This window comes from Hoplias malabaricus, chromosome 17 (genome assembly GCF_029633855.1).
Source record: "Hoplias malabaricus isolate fHopMal1 chromosome 17, fHopMal1.hap1, whole genome shotgun sequence".
In the NCBI taxonomy this organism is placed as follows: domain Eukaryota; kingdom Metazoa; phylum Chordata; class Actinopteri; order Characiformes; family Erythrinidae; genus Hoplias; species Hoplias malabaricus.
This window is the reverse complement of record NC_089816.1, coordinates 17,052,140-17,073,452: the sequence shown is the minus strand read 5'-3', so window position 1 is coordinate 17,073,452 and position 21,313 is coordinate 17,052,140. Positions and strand designations below refer to the sequence as shown.

Here is a 21,313-nt window from a genome sequence, read left to right as displayed (position 1 = left end):
TACCCAGGAGTGTCTTAAAACCCTAGGCAACAGAAAAGGAAAAACACTCTAGCTCCCTCTAATTTTAGGCTATAGTTGCGCTCCCCAACATTCAGTTGACTCAAAAAAATCTAGTTCTAAGACCAGAGGAAACACTAATTGTGATTGTCATGATGTAAGTGTCTGCCGTAACAAAAAGTCCATGCCACTCATATGACAGCTGAACTTTCCCATCAGGGGTGTGAACCTTCCCATCAGCCAGAATGAATGACCGATTTGATTCTTTGGCCAGTGGTTCTCCGGGTCTGTCCATGGCCTCCCAGACTTGCTTCTGCATCAGTGTGAGTACAGCCAGTATCCAGCACAGCCTCCACAGGGAAGCCTCATACAGCAATGGCAATCTTTAGCAGGGGAGGTGATGCAGACTATATCACGGCTAAAATGGGAGACTCAGGACTGTGTTCTTTAGGGCCTGATTTCTTTTTTTTGCCTTTGTCGTGTACTTTGAGTTGACTCACCCTAACCCAACAGATTTTTTTAGCATTTTTATCCCTTTCCACCATGGACCTGACTTTGACCAATTGCTCCACGGTATGTACCATCCCTCTTAGACTCCCTGTCAGTGCAGGATTGCAGTTTTTTCCTTTCTCCTGACCAATTCACCTTCTGACCAGTCGTTCTTCCATTTTAGGTAAAGGGCGCTGTACTCATAAACAAAGTCACTAATACATTGATCAGGTTCTTGGACCATGGCTTTAAGTTGTTCTTCAACCTCAGTCATATAATGTGGGGAGAAAAACTGCCAAAAATGCTCTCTTGAAACCAGCTCAGTTGTGGATTTTGTTCTTCTCAGTCATCCACCAACTTCTTACAGGCCTTGTTAAAATGGCATTAAGGGTGTCTTAAAGATAGGAAGTTCTCACACTTTTCCATAAAATCCTTTGAATACACACTCTGGACCAAGCACTGGCCTTCAACTGCAGGACTTAATGGAAAGAAACATGTCTTGGTCAAAGGGGTGCTAGATCTTAATTGCATCATCTCCTTTTTCCAATGATCATTTCTCCTTTGTAGACACCCAACCACACCCTGTCCAAGCTGGTTGATGGACCATTTAATCAGTTCTTCTAGAGCCTCAAATAGCTGATCTGTACTTTCTCTCATTATAACTTCTTGGTTTGTGGCACTTTCATTGGTTTTTAGAAAATCCTGTAAATTCCTCATTTCAGTTTTAGGGACTGAAGCGACTGGGAAAGGCTGGCCACTTCAGACTCAAGATGATCAATGGTGCTCTCTGTAGGTCTTTGAGATGTTTGTTCTTCCTCATCACTTTCTCCAGCTTCACTATTGATATACAGTTCACAGAGTAACAAACTGATTTCGGCCACTGGAACTGTATGCCTGAAAGTGATGCCATGCACTGGAATGAAGGAAAGGGACTCTGTAACAACAACTTTATCTGAGTTAGGGTTTGTTCCTACCAGGTCAACAACCTCCTCTGATGACTGGGACCTACTTGAATCCATAGTTGACTGTTACCTGCTAAAAATCCCAGAAGAAACAACAAAAAACAAAATAACCTCATCACTTATCTACTATTAGACTCCAAGAAAGGGAAAAAAGAAAAATATTCTTCAAAAAAAAAGTTTCCAAGCAAGCAATGTTCCAAAAAACACTCAGAAAATCAAAACAGGGCCCAGAGAAATCAGAAATGAGCTCACCCAGTTCCTTGAGGGCTTGACAAGCAATTATCCACCAGGCCTGTCTTCCCACAACCTGGATCCTCATTGAAAGGTCCCCAGATGGAATGAACAGGAAATTAAAAAAACAAGTGAAATAATGAAAAAATATAGAAAATAGGAAGAGCCCTCAACTCTTATCCGATTATTCCTCTGAAAAGTCTTAAAGGAATCTAAGGCCTTTAATTTCTGTGGGGTAACCTAAATAATACTACCTGAAATTCATGTTGGTGCCTTTCATTAAAAAAGGCATCCACAGTTCCCCCTATGTGGTGGAGTCACCGTGTTGTTGTAAGTAATGAATATGTTGTAAGTAGTGAAGGGTGGTGTTTGTTGAGGTGGGTGTTACCCACTGTCTCTTAGGCTGTGACAGGCTATTACACACTGTGCAGCGAGGAGGGTGGCTGTGAGGGTGTGTGTTTGGGTATATGTGTATGAGGAGATGTTTGCCCATATCCCAGTATTATCTCTAATTTCTCTAGGTCTGTGGGTGTGTGATAGTTCTGGATCAGCTTTTTAAACCTGACCACAGGTAGCGCACAGAGGTTTCAACTCGGGTTTTTCAACCCGCATCACTGCAGACAACAGTCCCCCTGAATGACTCCACCCAGCTGGCGGCTCATGAGGGTGCTCTCAAGTCACCCTCTATCTAAGCCGTGAGCGTGAAGGAGTAACCGAATCAGCTGCTAACCTTGTGGTGCTGAAGGCACACCTTTCATCGCAGACCATCGGAGCAGTCATCATCACTAGCCGACTGAAGCCTGAGGTTCAATGAACAGTAAGCCAAGTCCAGAGGCAATTGCTCTAAGACTTCCCCTAAAATGTCAAAAAATAGGTGTTCAAATATATACTGTTGTATGTACATGTCATTGAATAAATATGCACTACAACGCGCTCAACTTCTGTTCAGAATCAGCTTCTTATCACTGGTAAAGACGCAGCTTTTCTCTCAATCATTCCCGCAGCTTCACAGTGCTTTAAACAGTTCAATAGCTAAGTGCAGCGAAACGAGACGAGTCATTGGATAAATGCTGGGCTTTGTCCCGCCCATCGGACCATCAGCGTCTCTGGGGGTCTATGGGGCAGTGGGCTGGCCTCAGCTGGCCCAGACGCTCAGCTTCTGCATGATGATTGGATGATCTGTCTGAGGCTGAATCCCTTTTTGATTGACAGCGAAATGAGCGAATCAGTGATCCTTTGGTGTAAAGATCCGTGGGAGCATTACATTTTCATTCTGTTCTGAGTTAAACCAGAGACTTTCTTAATCCTCTTAGCAGCCTTTTCTTTGTTAAAAACGACTAGCGACAAATCAAGCTTCTATTTCTGGTGGGGTTTTTTTTGTAGCTGCTTGTGTTTGGAGACTGACTTCTTATCACTCTTTCTGACTTTTATCGCAGTTTCTGTCCAGCGGGTTCTGCTGAGCCCCTCCACCATCACAAAGCACTCACAGGCAGACACACTTCATACTAGCCTCACGCCAGTCCCAGCTAGCGAGCTAGCTAGGTAGCAAGCTGCACATAATAGCAGACAGTTTCAATGTTGTGGACCAGATTTTGGCGAAGCCATTTGGTAGTATTCCTTACGAAGAAAAACTTAGAGTTAAACAGCAGGGCAGATCAACTCCTCAGATTAATTTGGTGCAAAAGGTGGGGAAAAGTAACAGGTGTTTTCAGCTGTCCTGGTATGACAAAGTGAGCTGGCTGACTGGAAGTGCTGTAACAAATAATATGTACTGTTGGCCATGCCTCTTGATGAAACCACCTCAGGGATGTGTTGTCTGGTCAAAAGTGGGTTTTGGGGATCTGTCCAACTTTGACAGGGCATACAAAAGGCATGAAAAAAGCAATGAACATGACAGTGCATGTGCAAGGGTAAATTGCCTGGGCAGAGTCAGGGTTGGGCATGCAATCAATGAAGGCGCTCGCATTCAAATGGCAAAACATAATGAAGCAGTTAAACAAAACAGAGCTTTCCTAAACCGCCTTATTGATGTGACTTCCTTGCTTGGCCATTGGTCATTTAGGGGGCATGACGAGAGTGTTGAGTCATCCAACAAGGGAAATTACAGGGAGTTTAATGAAACATTAGCTAAATATGACTCTGTCCTGGCCACACAATTCCAGTCATCAGCCGTGTTTTCTGGTATGTCCCATGCAATCCAAAATGACTTGATCTCTGCTATTTCAGCCACTGTTTCTGATGAGATCAAGGATGAAATCCAGGCTGCTCCCTTTTTTGCATGGCAGGTCGATGAAACAACTGATATAGCTTGCCATGCTCAACTCTCTGTCATTGTTCGCTATGTGGATAGGACAGGTAAAATTCAGGAGTGCTTTGTTGGATTTTTTGATGTTTCTGGGGGAAGAGATGCTCAGTCTGTTTTTGAAGGCTTGAATGAGAACATGCAGGGCTACAATTTCAGGGAGAAACTTGTGGCGCAAACCTATAATGGGGCTGCTGTCATGGCTTCAGCTCTCAATGGTTTGCAGGCCAAAGTTAAAGCAATAGCCCCCAGTGCAATGTTTGTGCATTGCTATGCACACAGACTGAATCCGGTTCTGTCTCAGGGGGCTAAATGTTTATCTGAGTCAGAATATGTTTGCATCACTCTCTGGGTTTGCCACATTTTTCTCAAAATCCACAAAGAGGATTTTTTCTTGAGCCTGCAGACTGCTCAAGGTTGCCCAGAAATGCTCCTTCCATCCATCCATCCATTATCCACCGCTTATCCGGGTCCGGGTCGCGGGGGAAGGAGTCGGAGCAAAGAAACCCAGACCTCCCTCTCCCCAGCCACCGACGCCAGCTCCTCCGGGGGTATACCGAGGCGTTCCCAGGCCAGTCGAGACATATAGTCTCTCCAGCGTGTTCTTGGTCTGCCCCGGGGCCTCCTCCCCGTTGGACATGCCCGGAACACCTCTCCAGGAAGGCGTCCAGGAGGCATCCGAACCAGATGCCCAAACCACCTCAACTGGCTCCTCTCGACGTGGAGGAGCAGCGGCTCCACTCCGAGTCTCTCCCGGATGTCCAAGCTCCTAACCCTGTCTCTAAGGGAGAGTCCAGACATCCTGCGGAGAAAACTCATTTCAGCCGCTTGTACCCGCGATCTCGTTCTTTCGGTCACTACCCAAAGCTCGTGACCATAGGTGTTGGGACGTAGATTGAACGGTAAATCGAGAGCTTTGCTTTTCTGCTCAGCTCTTTCTTCACCACAACGGACCGGTACAGAGCCTTACTGCTGACGCTGCACAGATCCGCCTGTCAATCTCACGCTCCATCTTTCCCTCACTCGTGAACAAGACCCCGAGGTATTTAAACTCCTCCACTTGAGGCAGGATCTCACTTCCAACCTGGAGAGAGCACTCCACCCTTTTCCGACTGAGTACCATGGACTCGGACTTGGAGGTACTGATCATCATCCCTACCGCTTCACACTCGGCTGCAAACTGGTCCAGCAAGAGCTGGAGGTCCCGGCTCGATGAAGCCAACAAGACCACATCATCTGCAAAAAGCAGACATGGGATCCTGAGACCACCAAACCGGACACCCTCCGCCACTTGGCTACGCCGAGAAATTCTGTACATAAAAATTCAGAATTTCAAAAAAACTCGATGGAATTTCACATCACGGATAGTGAGCACTGTGGCAAACAATTATGATACCCTCCTGCAAACTTTTGAGATGATCATTGCAGATAAGTCCATGGATGATGACACATTAGACTGCCAAAGGCCTTCTGATGAAACTGGAGGATTTTGAGTTTGTGTTCATGTTGTACACATATGTACAAATCTTCTCTGAGACTGATGTGGTGTTTGACATTGTCCAGCAGAGAGCATTGGATGTTCTGTACTGCAAGAAAAGAATTGAGTCTCTTCTTGCGTTTGTCAAAGAGAAGAGGTCAGAGGGGGCTTTCCAAGCTGTTTATGCCAAAGCAGCAGATCTCACATCAGACACACAAACTGAGCCCATGAGAAAACGCCATCTGTCACTACAGGATCCCAAGGAGCGCTACAGAAATTTGTACATGGCCATCCTAGACAGTCTCACAGAGCAGCTACCTCTGCGTTTTGCAAATTTGGAAAGTCTGCACTTCTTGGAATTGGTCAATCCAGGGAAATTTGATGAGATGAGACAAGTGTTTCCAGAGGAGGCATTTCAGAGTGTCCTGAAAAGATTTGGCGAGTTCCTTCAGACTGAGGTCTGAACTTCAAGTCCTATATTCAAACCAGGACTTGCAGGGCAACAGGGGAATGATATGTGGTTTCTTGCTGTTTCTGAAAGACATGGAGTTGGACAGTGCATTGCCTCAGGTGTACAAACTATTGTCATTAGTGGCAACGATTGGAGCTACATCTGCAGGTGTAGAGAGGAGCTTCTCCTGTTTAAAGCGGCTTAAGTCTTACACCCGCAACACCATGGGCCAAGGCCGTTTAAGCAGCCTAGCTCTGCAGGCCATTGAGAGGACACTAGTCAAGTCCCTGGAAAAGGCGCCTTGTTGGTATGACAGGGTCACAGATCATTTTCTTGAAAAGGAACGGAGGGTTGAATTTACATATAAATAAACCAACACATTTTATGATGTAGGCCGAAATTGAGCTTCCCCTCCTTGAAAGACCAGCATCCGCCACTGGCCAAGTCTAATTTTTAGATGTTGGTGTCTGATCCATGTCTATTTAATAACATCCATTAATTTACATCAGAGTTAACTTATATTTAGTCATACATGTAAATATCTGAGGTCATATCTTCATTAGAATTCAAGCTTTATACAAACCGGATTACAAAAAGTTGGGACAGATGAGTCACGATTTGAAGTTCTTTATGGAACACTGGGACGCCATGTCATCTGGACCAGAGAGGACAAGGATAACCCAAGTTGTTATCAACGCTCCGTTCAGAAGCCTGCATCACTGATGGTATGGGGTTGCATGAGTGCTTATGGCATGGGCAGCTTGCATGTCTGGAAAGGCACCATTAATGCAGAGAACTATGTTCAGGTTCTAGAACAAAATATGCTCCCATCTAGACGTCATCTATTTCAGGGAAGACCTTGCATTTTTCAACAAGATAATGCTAGACCACATTCTGCAGCAATCACAACATCATGGCTACGTAGGAGAAGGATCTGGGTACTGAAATGGCCAGCCTGCAGTCCAGATCTTTCACCTATAGAGAACATATGGCGCATCATAAAGAGGAAGGTGCGACAAAGAAGGCCCAAGATGATTGAACAGTTAGAGGCCTGTATTAGACATGAATGGGAGAGCATTCCTATTTCTAAACTTGAGAAACTGGTCTCCTCTGTCCCCAGACATCTGTTGAGTGTTGTAAAAAGAAGGGGGGATGCCACACAGTGGTATAAAATGGCCTTGTCCCAACTTTTTTGAGATTTGTTGACGCCATGAAATTTTGAATCAACATATTTTTCCATTAAAATGTTACATTTACGCAGATTAAACTTTTGATCTGTCCTCTATGTTCTATTACAAATAAAATATTAGATGTTGGCACCTCCACATCATTGCATTCAGTTTTTATTCACAATTTGTTTAGTGTCCCGACTTTTTTGGAATCTGGTTTGTAGATGGGTTTCACCTGCGTTCATCTAAAAGATCTTGAAATGATGATGTGGTGATGAGTGATTTGTTTGAATTTAATAAACCATCCTTTGTGATTTTAATTGACCGTGTGTGGTGTGTGTTTATAAATTCATTTGTGTAAGCTCTGAAAATCTGAAGAACTCACAAAAAGTGGACAACTAGTTAAATTATAGAATATTCATCTTATTAATATCACTCTTCAAAGGGTGATTAATAATAATAACCATAAGAACAATCATAACCTCAATTCTTGGAATTAAATAAACCCAATATAGTTTCCCCATTAAAACGAATATTAGTATATATTAATAATGTAATGTAATAATGTATTTTATATTTAATATTCTATTCATCATCCCAAACCCTCCCTTCATCATCTTCTTTCCATCTGTCTCTACTCATCATCCCACCACTCCCTTTATCATCCCACCATCTACCCCTGTGCCAGCAGTTGCTCCATGCTTCAAACTTTCTAGCTTCCAGCTCATTCTCTCTTTTTTCATGTGCTGTTGTGGACCATCGTCCCAACACTTCCCCTCTGCTTCTGTACTGCTCCCACTCTCCAGCTTTCTAGTTCATGCTCTCTTTTCAGGTGCTGCTCTGGACCTTCATCTCACTCCCAACTTTTGCTGCTGAACTATTCCCAGTTTCTGACATTCCAGCTCATGGTCCTTTTTTTAGGTGCTGCCATGGACTTTCGTTCTAATCCCCACCGTTTTGCGGTTTCACTGCACCCTTTACAGCCCATCGTATTTTGCTTCGTCCCAACACCTCGCTTTGTGCTCTCTCCTCAGAAGCTGCTGTGGACTATTGTTCTTATACCCTTCCAGTTTTTCCTCTAGAATTTTTTTTCCCCCCAGCTGTTGCAGGCACCCTCAACCATTCCTCCCACACACACACACACCGACTGACCGTTGCAGTGCCAGATTAATTAAAAATGAAGAAGAATACATACACTACACAAATTTTACACACTATTTATTTTCACAAATTCAGTTGCATAGATTTCAGCCTGGCTTAGAGCACTTAATTTTCTGTGATTTTAAAAAAGAGCTCCATTGCTCTGTCATAGGGAAACTCTGCTTTTACTCTATAATACTTTTACTTTTATTAATTCCAAAAATATTCTGTGATAAATTACAGAAAAAGTTAAAACACTACAAATTTTTTGTATGGTGAGGAATTAAACAAATGTGTAAATAAGTGTGTAAATAAGTTAGTGTAGTATACACAACAAACTGGATAGAGGTTTTTTCTTTATTATAATTATCTCAGTGTAGTTTTGATGATTTCTGAATTAAATTTTTTTTTAAAGTTTTGTGTAATTATTTCTACCAGCAACAGTTACAGAGATTCCTGGGTTTTGTGAACTTTATTTAGTAGTATTGCTTCTAGTGTCCTAAAGGTAACACTAAAAGGCTGAGATGGTCCTGTCAAGCTAAGGAGATTTTTTTAATTCCCTCTTTTACTTCTGTACCCATTTTGAAGCAGCCAATCCTTCTATACCGTTTCCTCGGCAACAGGAGTAGGTGCTGTGCTTTTCCAACATAGTGGAGTGGCCCAAAAAGCTTTTTCCCAAATAGCCTTTTCCTCGCATAACTTAACTCTGGCTGAGAGGAACTATGGGATTGTGGATAGAGAATCTCTCAAACTTGCTTTGGCAGAGTGATGTCATTCATTAGACCTTTCTTGATTTTAACTGACTAAAGAAACAAAGTAATTCCAGTCAGCAAAACATCTAAATTCCCATCAAGTACACTCCTTACAAAAAGTATAGAAAACTTACATTTCATGCTACAGTGATATTATATCACTAGGGCAATTGTGATTTCCTCATCTCAAACAATTTATTGAAACAAAAGCCAACAACTGTGGTGCGTATACCAACAAAAAATGTCAACATCTCAATAACTTGTCAAGTCGACATATTGTCTGCTGAGACGTGGCATCCCACTCTTCTTGAAAGGTGGCTCTCAGATCATTGAGGTTCTGGGGTACAGAGTTACGAGCCTCTACATGGTGACTCAGCTGATCCCATAGAAAGTGCCCACTGTGGCAGATGATGCTATTTATTACTTATTTTAACTTTAATACTTACTTTACATGTACAGTTCTCCTCCGGAACAGTCAGTTACAGTAGAGAAGTGCTCTTGAAGTTTGGTAAAGTTCATCATGCATTTACCTTTAGCTTTTCTGACTTTGATTTTCTTTTGCACTTGGACATCACACACTGGACAGCAAGGCCCAGCAGCACCAGCCTCACCAAGACAACGCAGCAGACGGACAGAGCGACCACAGCGGAAGCGGGGCAAGAGAGGTGGGCTACATGCTAGGCTAAAGTCTAGGGCTACGCGTCCACCGCTACCTAGACTGTTGCTAGCTAACGTTCGCTCCCTCTAAAACAAACTGGATGAGCTGAGAACAAGGATTACAACCCAGCGTGAGACCGGAGAATGCTGTGCTCTAATTCTCATGGACGCCTGGCTCTCAAACAGCATGCCTGACCCAGCGATCCAGCTACAAACGCACTCTGTTCGCCACACGGACTGCACAGCCACGTCCAGGAAGAACATTGTCATCTGTGATTTCAACCACAGCAACCTGTGGACTTTCCTCCCCAAATACCACCAGCACTTGAGCTTTCTGACGAGCGAGAACAACACTCTCGACCAAGTCTACAGCAATGTGAGGGGTGGCTACAAGGCTGTGGCTCGGCCACATTTTGGACAGTCTGAACACCTTTCTGTGTTCCTGTACCCAGCATACAGGCAACTTCTCAAGCAAGCCCCTCCAGTAAGTAAAACCTGTCAAGTGTGGAAAGAAGAAACTGATCTGATGCTTTGACAGTACAAACTGGGAGGTGTTCAGAACTGCTGCTCTGAGAGATGACTGTACTGTTTACTTGGAGGACTAAGACTCTGGAGTGACCAGCTATATCAGTACCTGCACAGAAACCTTTGTTCCCACAAAGCGCTACAGAACTTATCCCAAACAGAATCCTTAGATAAACTGTGATGTTAAGTCCATGCTACATGCACACTCCACTACATTTCTCTCAGGCAATGCTGAAGACTACAAAAGGGCCAGATCAGACAAGCCAAGAGACAGTACAAGCTGAGGCTGGAAGGATGCTACACCTCTGCAGACTCCTGGCACATGTGGCAAGGACTGAGGCACATCACAGATATTAACAGAGAAGCAGAGAGGTCACAACCAGCCAAACTATATCACCTGACAAACTAAATGAGTTCTACGCTTGATTTGAAGCCCTCAACTCCGACAGACAGAGTGGAGTTATGGCCAAGGGGAGCACACAGAACACATCGCATGCTGTGATATCAGTGGATGCATGCAAGGCTCTGAAGAGAATAAACACAGACAACATTCCCAGGTGGACACTGTTTACAGACATTTTCAGCCTGTCCTTTGCGCAAGCTTTTATGCCATCCTGCTTCAAGACAACCACAATTGTCCCCCTTCCTAAGAAAAGTGTCGAGACCTGCCTGAATGACTGAATCTCTCAGTTGCACTGACCCCAATTGTGATGAAGTGTATTTGAGGTGCCCCAGTCTCCCGCAGCCGTTCCCTAATGATGCAACCTCGATGAGCTGGAGCATTGTCGTCCATGAACATGAAATTAGGCCTGTGTTATTCATGCAGAGGCACAATGACTGGATTAATGATGTTATTTAGTATTGTGGGCTTGTCACTGTACCATTCACAAAGTGTAGTGTTCTGTATTGACTAGACACACCTGCCCACAATGTAACACCACCACTAGCAAAGGCTCATCTGGTGAAAACAGTGGCTGATTCATAGTGCTCTCCTTCACGTCTCCAACATTGTTGGCAGCTATCATTTCTGCTCAGCGTGAATCGACTTTCATCAGTGAACACTGAGGCCCACTGGTTCTTCATCCAGCATAGATGCTCCCGTGGTCAGGCACCCTTGCAGGTCATCTAGCATGCAGACCACGCTGATGTAAATGGTTTTGAATGGTCTGACGTGACACTTGGGTACCTCTCACCTCCCTTAAATGTGTGTGGAGTTGTGTGGAATTCATCATCCAGTTTCATCATGTCAGTCCCAGAATGTCTGTGGACATATTTTCTGGGGTGGGTACATGGTTTATTTCTCCGGTATGGCCCTCATTTTTTGAACAGTTTGGACTCAATAGTAGCTTCAGTCTAATGAGCGGTGTGAGAGGGTGAATATAGAGGTTGGTAAATTCTTGTGTATTTTCTGTCATAACAATTCTTCTGATAGGTGTTATTTTTGATATGGGCAGAGAGTGCTCAAAAGGTTTTCAAGCTCCATTAGCACCATGGACAGTGGTGTCTAATGAAATTCCAGTGGTCGATGATCGGATGAAGCGGGGTGAGAAGGTATGAGAACAGATTAATTAACACATTGAATAAGTCTTTCAACAACAAAAAGAGTTCACAGACCAACATAGAAGGACCAACCCAGTCTATCAGTCTCACTGTATCTGGTTATCAACCAGGAACATCAGACAATCTGGACAATCTCCTTCCAAGTTATATCAGACCTTTTTTGATCACAAAGAAGGTCTATTATGTTACATATCAAATTGACTTACCTCCCTAGTACAAGATCTCATGTTCTTTTCATGTCTCCTTGATAAAGCCTGTTATTTTAGCTCCCCTGGACGAGGCCTTGCCAGATGATTCACCCCACCAGCCAGTGATGGTTAATGGGGTACTTTTGTATTCTGTGAGCAGATTCTTGGATTCTTGGAGTTAAGCCAGGGTGCTTTCTATATCTAGTGGATTGGGAAGGTTATGGCCTTGAGGCGTTGAGTTGGGTTTCATCTGGGGATGTGTTGGATCCTGTCCTCAAGACGTATTTCTATGCACATTATCTAGACTGACATTCTTTCTCATCCAAGTGGCTGCCCTAGGTGAAGTGCTCTTGGTTTTAACCTGCCTGTATGGGCTTGAAGTATGGGGTCCAGACAGGCTGCACTTCTTTACCAAGTCAGTGGTTCGGGTGTTTGTCCTGTGGCCTCTTCTGGTCTTGTGGGGTGGTCATCGTGTAAAGCCTTGTGTGTCACCATTTCCGGCCTCATCTGGTTTGGGTAATGTCAGATCAGTCTCTGCTGTGATGGATGCTGAGAATTTGGACTCCACTTTCCATAGTTCTTCTAGGAGTCACATGCTACTGGACCCTTACCCTGCAGAGTTCAGCAGATAAAGTTTGTTTCTCTGTCAGAACAGCACTGCTTCACTAGACCTCTTACAGCAAGGAAGCGCCACAGAGCGTTAATGAAGCTTGAAGTGTCAAGGGATTCAATGACCTCAATATGGCACTCTCACCGCCATGTAGATGAATTTCAATGCCCATCTTTTGCTGTGCGCTAAACCACCATGACATTCCAGGGGCCCAACTAATCCAATCCAAGTTAGTGAATGAAGGCTTCATGGAAAAATAGTCGACCGGCAAGTCACCATCTTCTACATTTTAGGATTGCCATGGAGTTTTGCCACAGGTAACACACTGGTCTCTTCACTTCCGTGATTCAATAGCCAGCTGTACAGATGGCACCTTTGATAAATTGGTGTCCCTGAAGCCGACTGCTGCTTCCCAGTAATGGTCGTTCATTCTGTCATGCTAGTCGAGTGAAGGAGACAAGGAGGGCAAAGGCATATACACAAGTGGACAGTTAATAACACAGACTCACTGGAACACTACACTCCAACTAACAATGAACAACAAACACTAAGAATACAAAGGAGATTATTAAGGAGAACACATTAGGAACACCTGTGAACCTGGTCACATGACACTCTCAGGGCTCACAGATGCAGGGTGTGACTACAAGACAAGACGGAAAAACACGTAATAGGCTAGACCCCTGAAATATTCAATGTATGACAGAATATTCCTGGACAAACTTAAGTAAAATTTACAAATAAAATTATATGATCACTCCACATGCCCCATCCACACATATCCAGATATGTTTAAAACCATCATTGCAACATGACAATGTAGAAATTGCCTGCATTTTCAAAGTATCTTGGTCAACACCAACACCATTTTCAAAAAATATCTACAAGAATTCAAAACGACTCAAAAATTCTTTTTAATATATTTTGTTTTACTTGTATTTTTCTCACCGTGTATTTGTTCAATTGTACTTAATAATCTGATGACTTCACAAAATCAAAGTTTGTGAGTAGTCTGATCAACTTATTTTCATGCATTTACAAAATCAGATAATGGGAAAACTCATGTCCAATAATAATATGATTTCTGCTTTGCAACAGCCAATAATATCACAGAAGAATGTGACATAAACTCCCTGCTGTGGCTTTTAGTGAATACGGACCCACATTCCCTGCAAATATAGATCGTGTTGTATGATTTGTAAAATTACGCAGTGCTGCTCTTCTCATACACCTAACCCTAACTGTAATGTCAGTAACCAAAATTAAATAATTAGTTTTTCACATTAAAGTGCCAGTTTTTATAAAAAAGCATTATAAATGTTGAAGTCCACCACAATGGCATCACAATACAACAAAATATGAGATAGATTTGTGTCCTGCAGTATGTGTTATCTGAATTGGGATGTTGACACTGCGGCCCACATTCACCAGCCACCACTTTATGACTGCAACTTATGGAAAGAGACATAAGTAATGCACCATTTGATTGTAAGTAGCACTCTATATTTGTGTCACATTGTTTTTCTGCTTTTGATTCAGCCAAACTATTTCTTTGTTTGCTTCATTAAACAAGTAAACAGTACTTCCTCGGTCTGTCAAATTATACACGGGGTATAAGTGGACAAAACACCCACATTATTCTAGAAAATAGATATTACCATTCATTCAAGACATCCAGGAATAATATGTAATAATTTGATTTATATTTTAAAGCTCTAATTCCATTTGGGTTCACTGTAATTTCTGTTTACATTTATGACTGTACCTCATATTGTATCTGATAGTAGATACAATATAATGTAGCCATCCAAATAAATACATTTATTTAAAGTAAAATTTAACCTGATGTCACGATTAGCGGGGCGGACTGACGGAGGCGGACGCACTTGCTAGAACACAGATACTTTAATATAACAAAACAAAGAATCAAAACAAACACAAACGGACTCGAGGGCAAACACGAAGTGAGGAAACAACAAGACTAGGAATTTAAACAAAACGACATGACTGGGAATGGAAACGGCACGACTTGGAATAGGAAGGAATCAATACGAAATGACTAGGAACATAGCAAAACAATATAAATGACCGATCACAGGAAGTAACACACGGGAACTTAAATACTACATACAAACGAGACACACCTGAGACAGATAACGAGGACAGCGGACAAGGAGGCGGAACAAAGGCGTGACACCTGAAAGTTGAATTTCAAGGTAAACAAATAATTTTGAACTTAAAATATACATATTATAATTTATATAAAAATATATAATATTCTTAGCATTTTATATGATTGCAATACAAAATAAAAAAAATCAAAAATAAAATAAAATATAGAATAACTAGAAATGCACAGAAATTAAAGATATATCAAAACTTGCATGTGTCTGTGATTCTGTCTTGTGTGTGTCTGTGTGTATTTACGGTATGCCAATCTCAAACAGGTTGTTTTGGATTAGTTGTTTTCCCAACATGGTGATGCTGAGCTGAATACACAGTTCCATTAGGCAGCCACCGTGAGCACACTGTAGAAAACGAACAATCACACACACACACACACAGAAAGAGAAAGAATATTCAAAACACAAGAATGTGAAAAACATAAAAAAAATTTAACTAATTTTTGAAAGTTACAATAAAATGATGCTCCAAATTATATATTTATTACTTCTCACTTGCATTTTCATAAGTTCATAATTCAGTGGGAGAGCAGTCTGTACTAATTCTTTTCTTTTTTGGCCTAGATAACATGGCATTTATAGTTTGGCAAAATTATCCCAAGTTGACTATACAGAAGTAGGAAAAAAAGATAAGGTATAGGTTATCATATTTACATTTCTGCTGTTTTTGTTATTACAGTCCTTCAAATTTGGCAGTATAGTCCTCACTGTGGTGCGATGGGTTTGGCATCTTTGCAGCATAATTGGAGAGCTAATTTTAATGCTTGCCCACACTCTACATGCTCATGTTACCACCAGGTTTGCCCCACTCAATGAAGCACCTGCTAAGCTGCCTTTTGAAAGTGCTCTTGTTATCGGGAGCATCTACAGCATGTGGATATAGCTGTTTTTTAGGGACACCAGAATTGCGGAATATGCAGGAAAACAGATGCTTCTAACTAACCATAGGTTCTCTAGTATATTTATTTACATAGGGACATCTACAGCAGGCTGAGCTTATGAATCATTTTATTTAAAAAGGAGTGTAAGTTAGCCCAGAAAATGTCATATGCTATAATCTGACCGCCTCCTAGTTTGACAGTGTTGCTGAAAGGCACCTCAACCGTAGACTGAGGGAGGAGGACAGTGCTGTTCCTTCTCTCCCACTGCCCCCAGTTTTTCTGCCTGTCATGGGAATCAAACCAATGACTTTTATGTCCTAAGCCCTCCTCTTTAACCATTAGGCCACAGCTCCCCACTTTTTCTTTTTTCTTCCAAGAATAAATACCTAATGTGTTCCTTTAAGTAACATTTCTATGAATGTAAACACATAGGAAACCTCCGTTAGTGGGGATGGTAATCCACAGAGAGCTGGTATGTCATGTGAATGTAAAAACTGCACTGTGACACCCCTTTCATTCAAAACTCATATTTTTAGGAGATTCTGTTCTGTACACTATATGTGTACCCTGCTATACTGTGTGTATACTTGTTTCCACAAGGAAACATCACAGACATTTTAGAAGGAAAGCTAGCATTTAGCTTTATGTAGGGACAATAATTATGACAGAATTTTAACTGACCCAGGATCCACCGAGATACAACCCATCCCATATGGAAAGGTTTTATTAAAATAAATAAAATACAAAAAACAAATAAATAAATAAAAACCAGACATGATTCTTGTGTTTCACCTCAGTCATATAATTTAATATATGACACTAAAAATACACATACCATCCATATGAAATCCATGTATCATCACACATATATATCATACATACATGAACAATCTATATGAATTTAATATAGATTGTCCGTATATGTCATTCATATATGAACAATCTATATTAAATACATATATTGTCCAACATATGTCCTAAACAACATGTGATTTTACAATGTTTCATAAAGGATGAACATAAGAAAACTAGTCTGGTTGTAGCATGTGTCTTCCTTGGCTACACTGTATTCTCAAAATACAAAAAGTACACAACCTTAAAAATTTTCATTTTAAACTATGTAATACAAAAGTGAACATCAAAATGTATAAATAAATATAATATTAGTGTATTTAAACCAGATTTGGGAAATCAGATTCTATTAGCTGACACTGAATGATATCTTAGCATTCATTAGTCTTTATTTTTTTAATCTACATTGGAATCATCAGTGGCAAAATTTTTTTGGCATGCCCAAAATATTACTTTTAATTAATACAATGATTGTCTGATAAACAGCTTTGCATAGCATTTTCTTAGATTCTCTGAGTTTTTTCTACAGTAGTGCATATACTATGATATTATCTAACTAGCAGTATGTTAAATATATTGTAATACCAAATACCCTAATGCCATATGAGGCATATGAGATTGAAACCTCACTGAATGGCTTTTAAGAGGCATCGTTTGATAAATGTATGAAATATAATATCTTGCAAAAATACCATGTTTAATTAATCAAGAAATATATCTGTTGTTGCTACATTACCATGCTCAAAGAATTGCTATTGGCTCTCTCACAGCGCTCCCTTGACTTTAACTGATTAATCTGGCTGTCAATCAGGAAACTGGCCAATGGCAGCCGTTAGGTTTAAAAAAGTCCCACTGTTCACTTGTTTCAATCGCTACTCTGTTATTCGCTCAGTCTAAATATTTATTACCTGGATTATTTCGTATCTGTCTGTCAAATTCTTACTTTAAGCGAACTGTGCGCTGTCACCAGAGGAAAAAACCTGGGTACCTGGGGATTTGTTTAGATAAGTGGAAAAACCAGGTAAGTCAAGAAAAAACTTTACTTGTATTTGAAATGTTCTGTCTTTAAGTTATCCCAGCTGTTTAAGTTATCACACCTGGGCCGAAACACGCACGCCGTAACAAAAACACTCGGCCCGATGCCGGCATGCGAAGTCGGTATCGTCTCGGCCGTGATGTACTGCCATAGAGCGGGCCGATAGTTCTGGCCCGAGTCTGGGAAACTTTCGGCTCAGACTCGGCCGATTGTTGTGGCTGAGGCGCGGCTCAAATGATTCGGCCCTTGTCCGGCAAGACATAACTAACTCGCGATAACCGGACCTCGACCGAGTTTGAGCCAGAAGCACGCTAGACTCGGCCCAGATCTGTCTTATTACTAGTCTGTCTAATTCAGTATGTGTTAGTTTTCCTTGTTTTGATTCTCAGGTGTTTTGTTTACTTAGCCATGTGTTTTTGTTCAGTCGTGATCCCTCATCACACCCCCTCATTTGTAATCGCAAGTTTCTCTTGTTTGGTTGTTTTTTTATTATTATTTTTATTATTGTTACACTTATATAGCGCCTTTCTAGACACCCAAGGACGCTTTACAATCTACACTGCTCAGAACGCTCAATTCACACACACACAGGCGAGAAGCGGCAGCCAAACGCGCACAGCGTACTCTCAACCTCAACGACCGTCCACCTGGAGGACTGCATCGGGCACTAGGGTTTAACCCAGGACAGAGCGCCAATCCATATCTGGGCTCACACATACAGACATTCATTCACACACCAGGACAGTTATTACAGAAGCCAATTCACCTACCTAAAAGCCTAGTCTCTTGTTTCATTGTTTGTTGGTCATTCTTAGTAGGACTTTTGAGTGTCTGTAATTCTATGGTTTTGAGTGTTCTCTTTGGTTTCCTCTTTCTTTGGTTTGTTTCTAATTCTTAGGTTTATGGTATTTCTGTCTTTCTATCTTGTTAATTTCTGTGTTTCTAGTTTGTCTTCTTTAGTTTCTTGTTAGTGTTTGTCCTAGTTAATTGTGTTTTCTATGGTCCTCAGTTCTTCTGTGTTTCCAGCTTGTTTCCTTAGTTCCTTGTTAGTGGCAGTCTTAGTTTAGTTTTTGCTTATCCAAGTTTCACTTGTTTCTTAAGTGTTAACCTTTTTAGTTTTGTGTGATCTGTTTATATTACTTACTCTTTAATCCTTTATGTTTCTTATTATATTGTTGTGTAGGATAATTTTTAGTCTCAATCCTGGTCATATTCTGTGTTAGTTCTGTTTAAATAAACCTTGCGTATACTTCTGTTCTTCCTTGTCCCTTTATAAATCCCCTTTACATGACATTCTACCACATTTCTAGCTTATCTCGCAGCCATGTTTTTTCACAAAGCAACTTGAATTCCAAAACCCAGTTTGTCTGGGGAAAATTCAGGGAAAATTGAGTAAAACTACTGTAATTAAAACCATCGTATTTAACTCACCATGACTCAAAGCGGCTAAACATAGCATCAACTTTCCTGACCAAACTTGTGTTGTGGGACATATAATAGGAAAGTGAGTCATCTTGCCTGTCAGTTTAAAGATGTCTACACTAAAACTTTTTGAAATGTTTGATCATAATATGGGTATTTTATGCATTGCTATTGGCTAGTGTACATTTCAGAAAATGCCTGTTAAAACAGTGACAAATGGAATATTTGTTTAGTGTATTTAGCACAAATGCACGGTACTGCAGTTTTTTCTGAAATGCGGCAAACATGCCGTGTTCTTATGGTTTTGTTGGAATCATGGATTTTTGCTTGCTAGTTTGAGTATATTAAGTATTCACATATCTCATAGTACATTTACATGTGCAACAAACATAATTTATAGTTTTATTTGAATTGTAGTAGTAAGTACATTATAATAAGATCTGATTTCTTGCTGGGTTTAATCTTACGAACATTTGGTAAAGATTCCATAAATTACTGAGCAAAAGAAAACAAAGGCAAGAGCGTTTCCCAAAACAAAAGAAAAAAAAAAAGCTTGCACGGCACTCTGAAAAGAGAAACCCAAGACTGAGCACTGAGGTGTGTGTTTGCTTCCCTTAAGTAGGAGTAGCCCAGGTGGAACTAATTGCCTCACATAAAGAGTGTCTCTGTCTCCCTCTCTTGACTGGGGGTGGCTTAGCAGGCAGCCCCGCCCCAGTCTCAGGCAGACCTCTTACACCTTCGGGGATGCTCCCTTTGAGTCATGAGACTCACCTGTTTCCAGCTAACCTGTTCACCTGTGGAATTTCCAAACAGGTGTTTTTTGAGCATTCCTAAACTTTCCCAGTCTTTTTTGGCCCTGTCCCAACACTTTTGAAAGGTGTTGCCGGCCTGAAATTCCAAATGAGTGATTCCAAACTATCTGTTTAGAATTAAATATATTTTCATTGTAGTGTATTCTGTTTAATATAGGCTGATAAGGATTTGCAAATCATTGTATTCTGTATTTGTTGTACAGAACGTCCCAAATTCATTGGAATTTCATTGGGATTGTACTTAAATATACTGTAATTATATATATATATATATATATATATATATATATATATATATATATATATATATATATATATATTAAATTCAGTTCTGTATTCTGTATATCCCTTTTAAATATAGCTCATGTCACAGGATTAAATAGCCATCATATTTCATGATTTGCCCCCAAATGTAGTAATAATGCTTTGGTTATAATAGATAGATAGAAGGATAGATAGATCACTTTTTTATCCCAGAGGGAAATTCATGCAGCTCAGTCCAGACCAAGACAGGAGCAAGGAACCAACATACAGATGTTACATAGTGGAAAAATATATTAAAATATAGAAAAAATAAGACTACAGTAAGTCACAATGTTGTGCAACAACATTAACAAGATTGTGGATATTATAGTATTTGTGTAAATAGCATAATATTATGCAGATGGCAGTGTAGAGGCAGCCACCGAATACTGACAGTTACTGCACAGATCAAGTTAACTGTTAAAGGCGTGAAAATAAAGTGATAATAATTATAATAAAAAAACTGTGCACCGTAAACTGGTCCATATGACCATATTACCTCTACTACTAAGGAAAAGCAATGACTACAAACAGTTGTTTGTAATATGTCGTAAGAACATGATAAAGTGACTAAAAATATGAAATATGAAAGGGCATGAAAAATAATGTGACTGTAAACACACTGTAGTTTAAGAACCGATGTAGTTAACACAACAGTACTTCATAAAAGGTTGCAGAATGAAATAAGAATGGAAAAAGGTCTGTGCAAATGCATGGTTAAGATGTCTGAAGTTGCAAAGGAATGATTCAGGGATTTGAAGTTTTTGGTAATTCACTTTTCTTATTTTTTCCCCTTTGTCTTGTCAGGTTTTTGTAGCAAAATTAGTTATTCATTATAATTAATCATGTTATTATGAATGGTCTGCTGAAAGTTTCTTGGCCTTGAAATTCAATCTGACCAGAACGTGAGAATTCAAAAATAGTGCATACACAAATAAATAAGCAAGGATTTGTTTTATGAAATCAGCTGGTTTACTCGGAGTCACTTTATTTCACCAGGTAAGTTGGGCATACAAGGAATTTGTCTTGCTATGTGCACACATGTATACAAAACACGCCAGACAAGCCCAGTGACTACTAACAAGTATCAAACTAACTGAATCCAGAATATAGAATAAATAAGGTGGGAAAAAATGTGCAAGGGACTGAGGTGGATGAGTGATATTAGTACATATGCAGAAGACTATGTTTTCTATATGCCAGTCTTTGCACAAATACTATATATGTGCTATAAAATCTATTATATACAGGATATTACAGAATTATACATTAAACAGGAATTAAGTTTTAAATACGTTACATTTGTGCAAATAT

At 40.7% G+C, this 21,313-nt stretch overlaps 1 protein-coding gene across 1 annotated transcript in view; it reads right to left on the bottom strand.

Moving 5' to 3' along the window:
- The window catches only part of LOC136674116 (anoctamin-1-like), a 307,702-nt gene that overhangs the window by 84,608 nt on the left and 201,781 nt on the right, over positions 1 to 21,313 (bottom strand). The window contains exon 21 of the mRNA XM_066649985.1: positions 14,938 to 15,038. Coding sequence (XP_066506082.1) covers positions 14,938 to 15,038 — 101 coding nt within the window. The remainder of the gene's footprint in view (positions 1 to 14,937; positions 15,039 to 21,313) is intronic.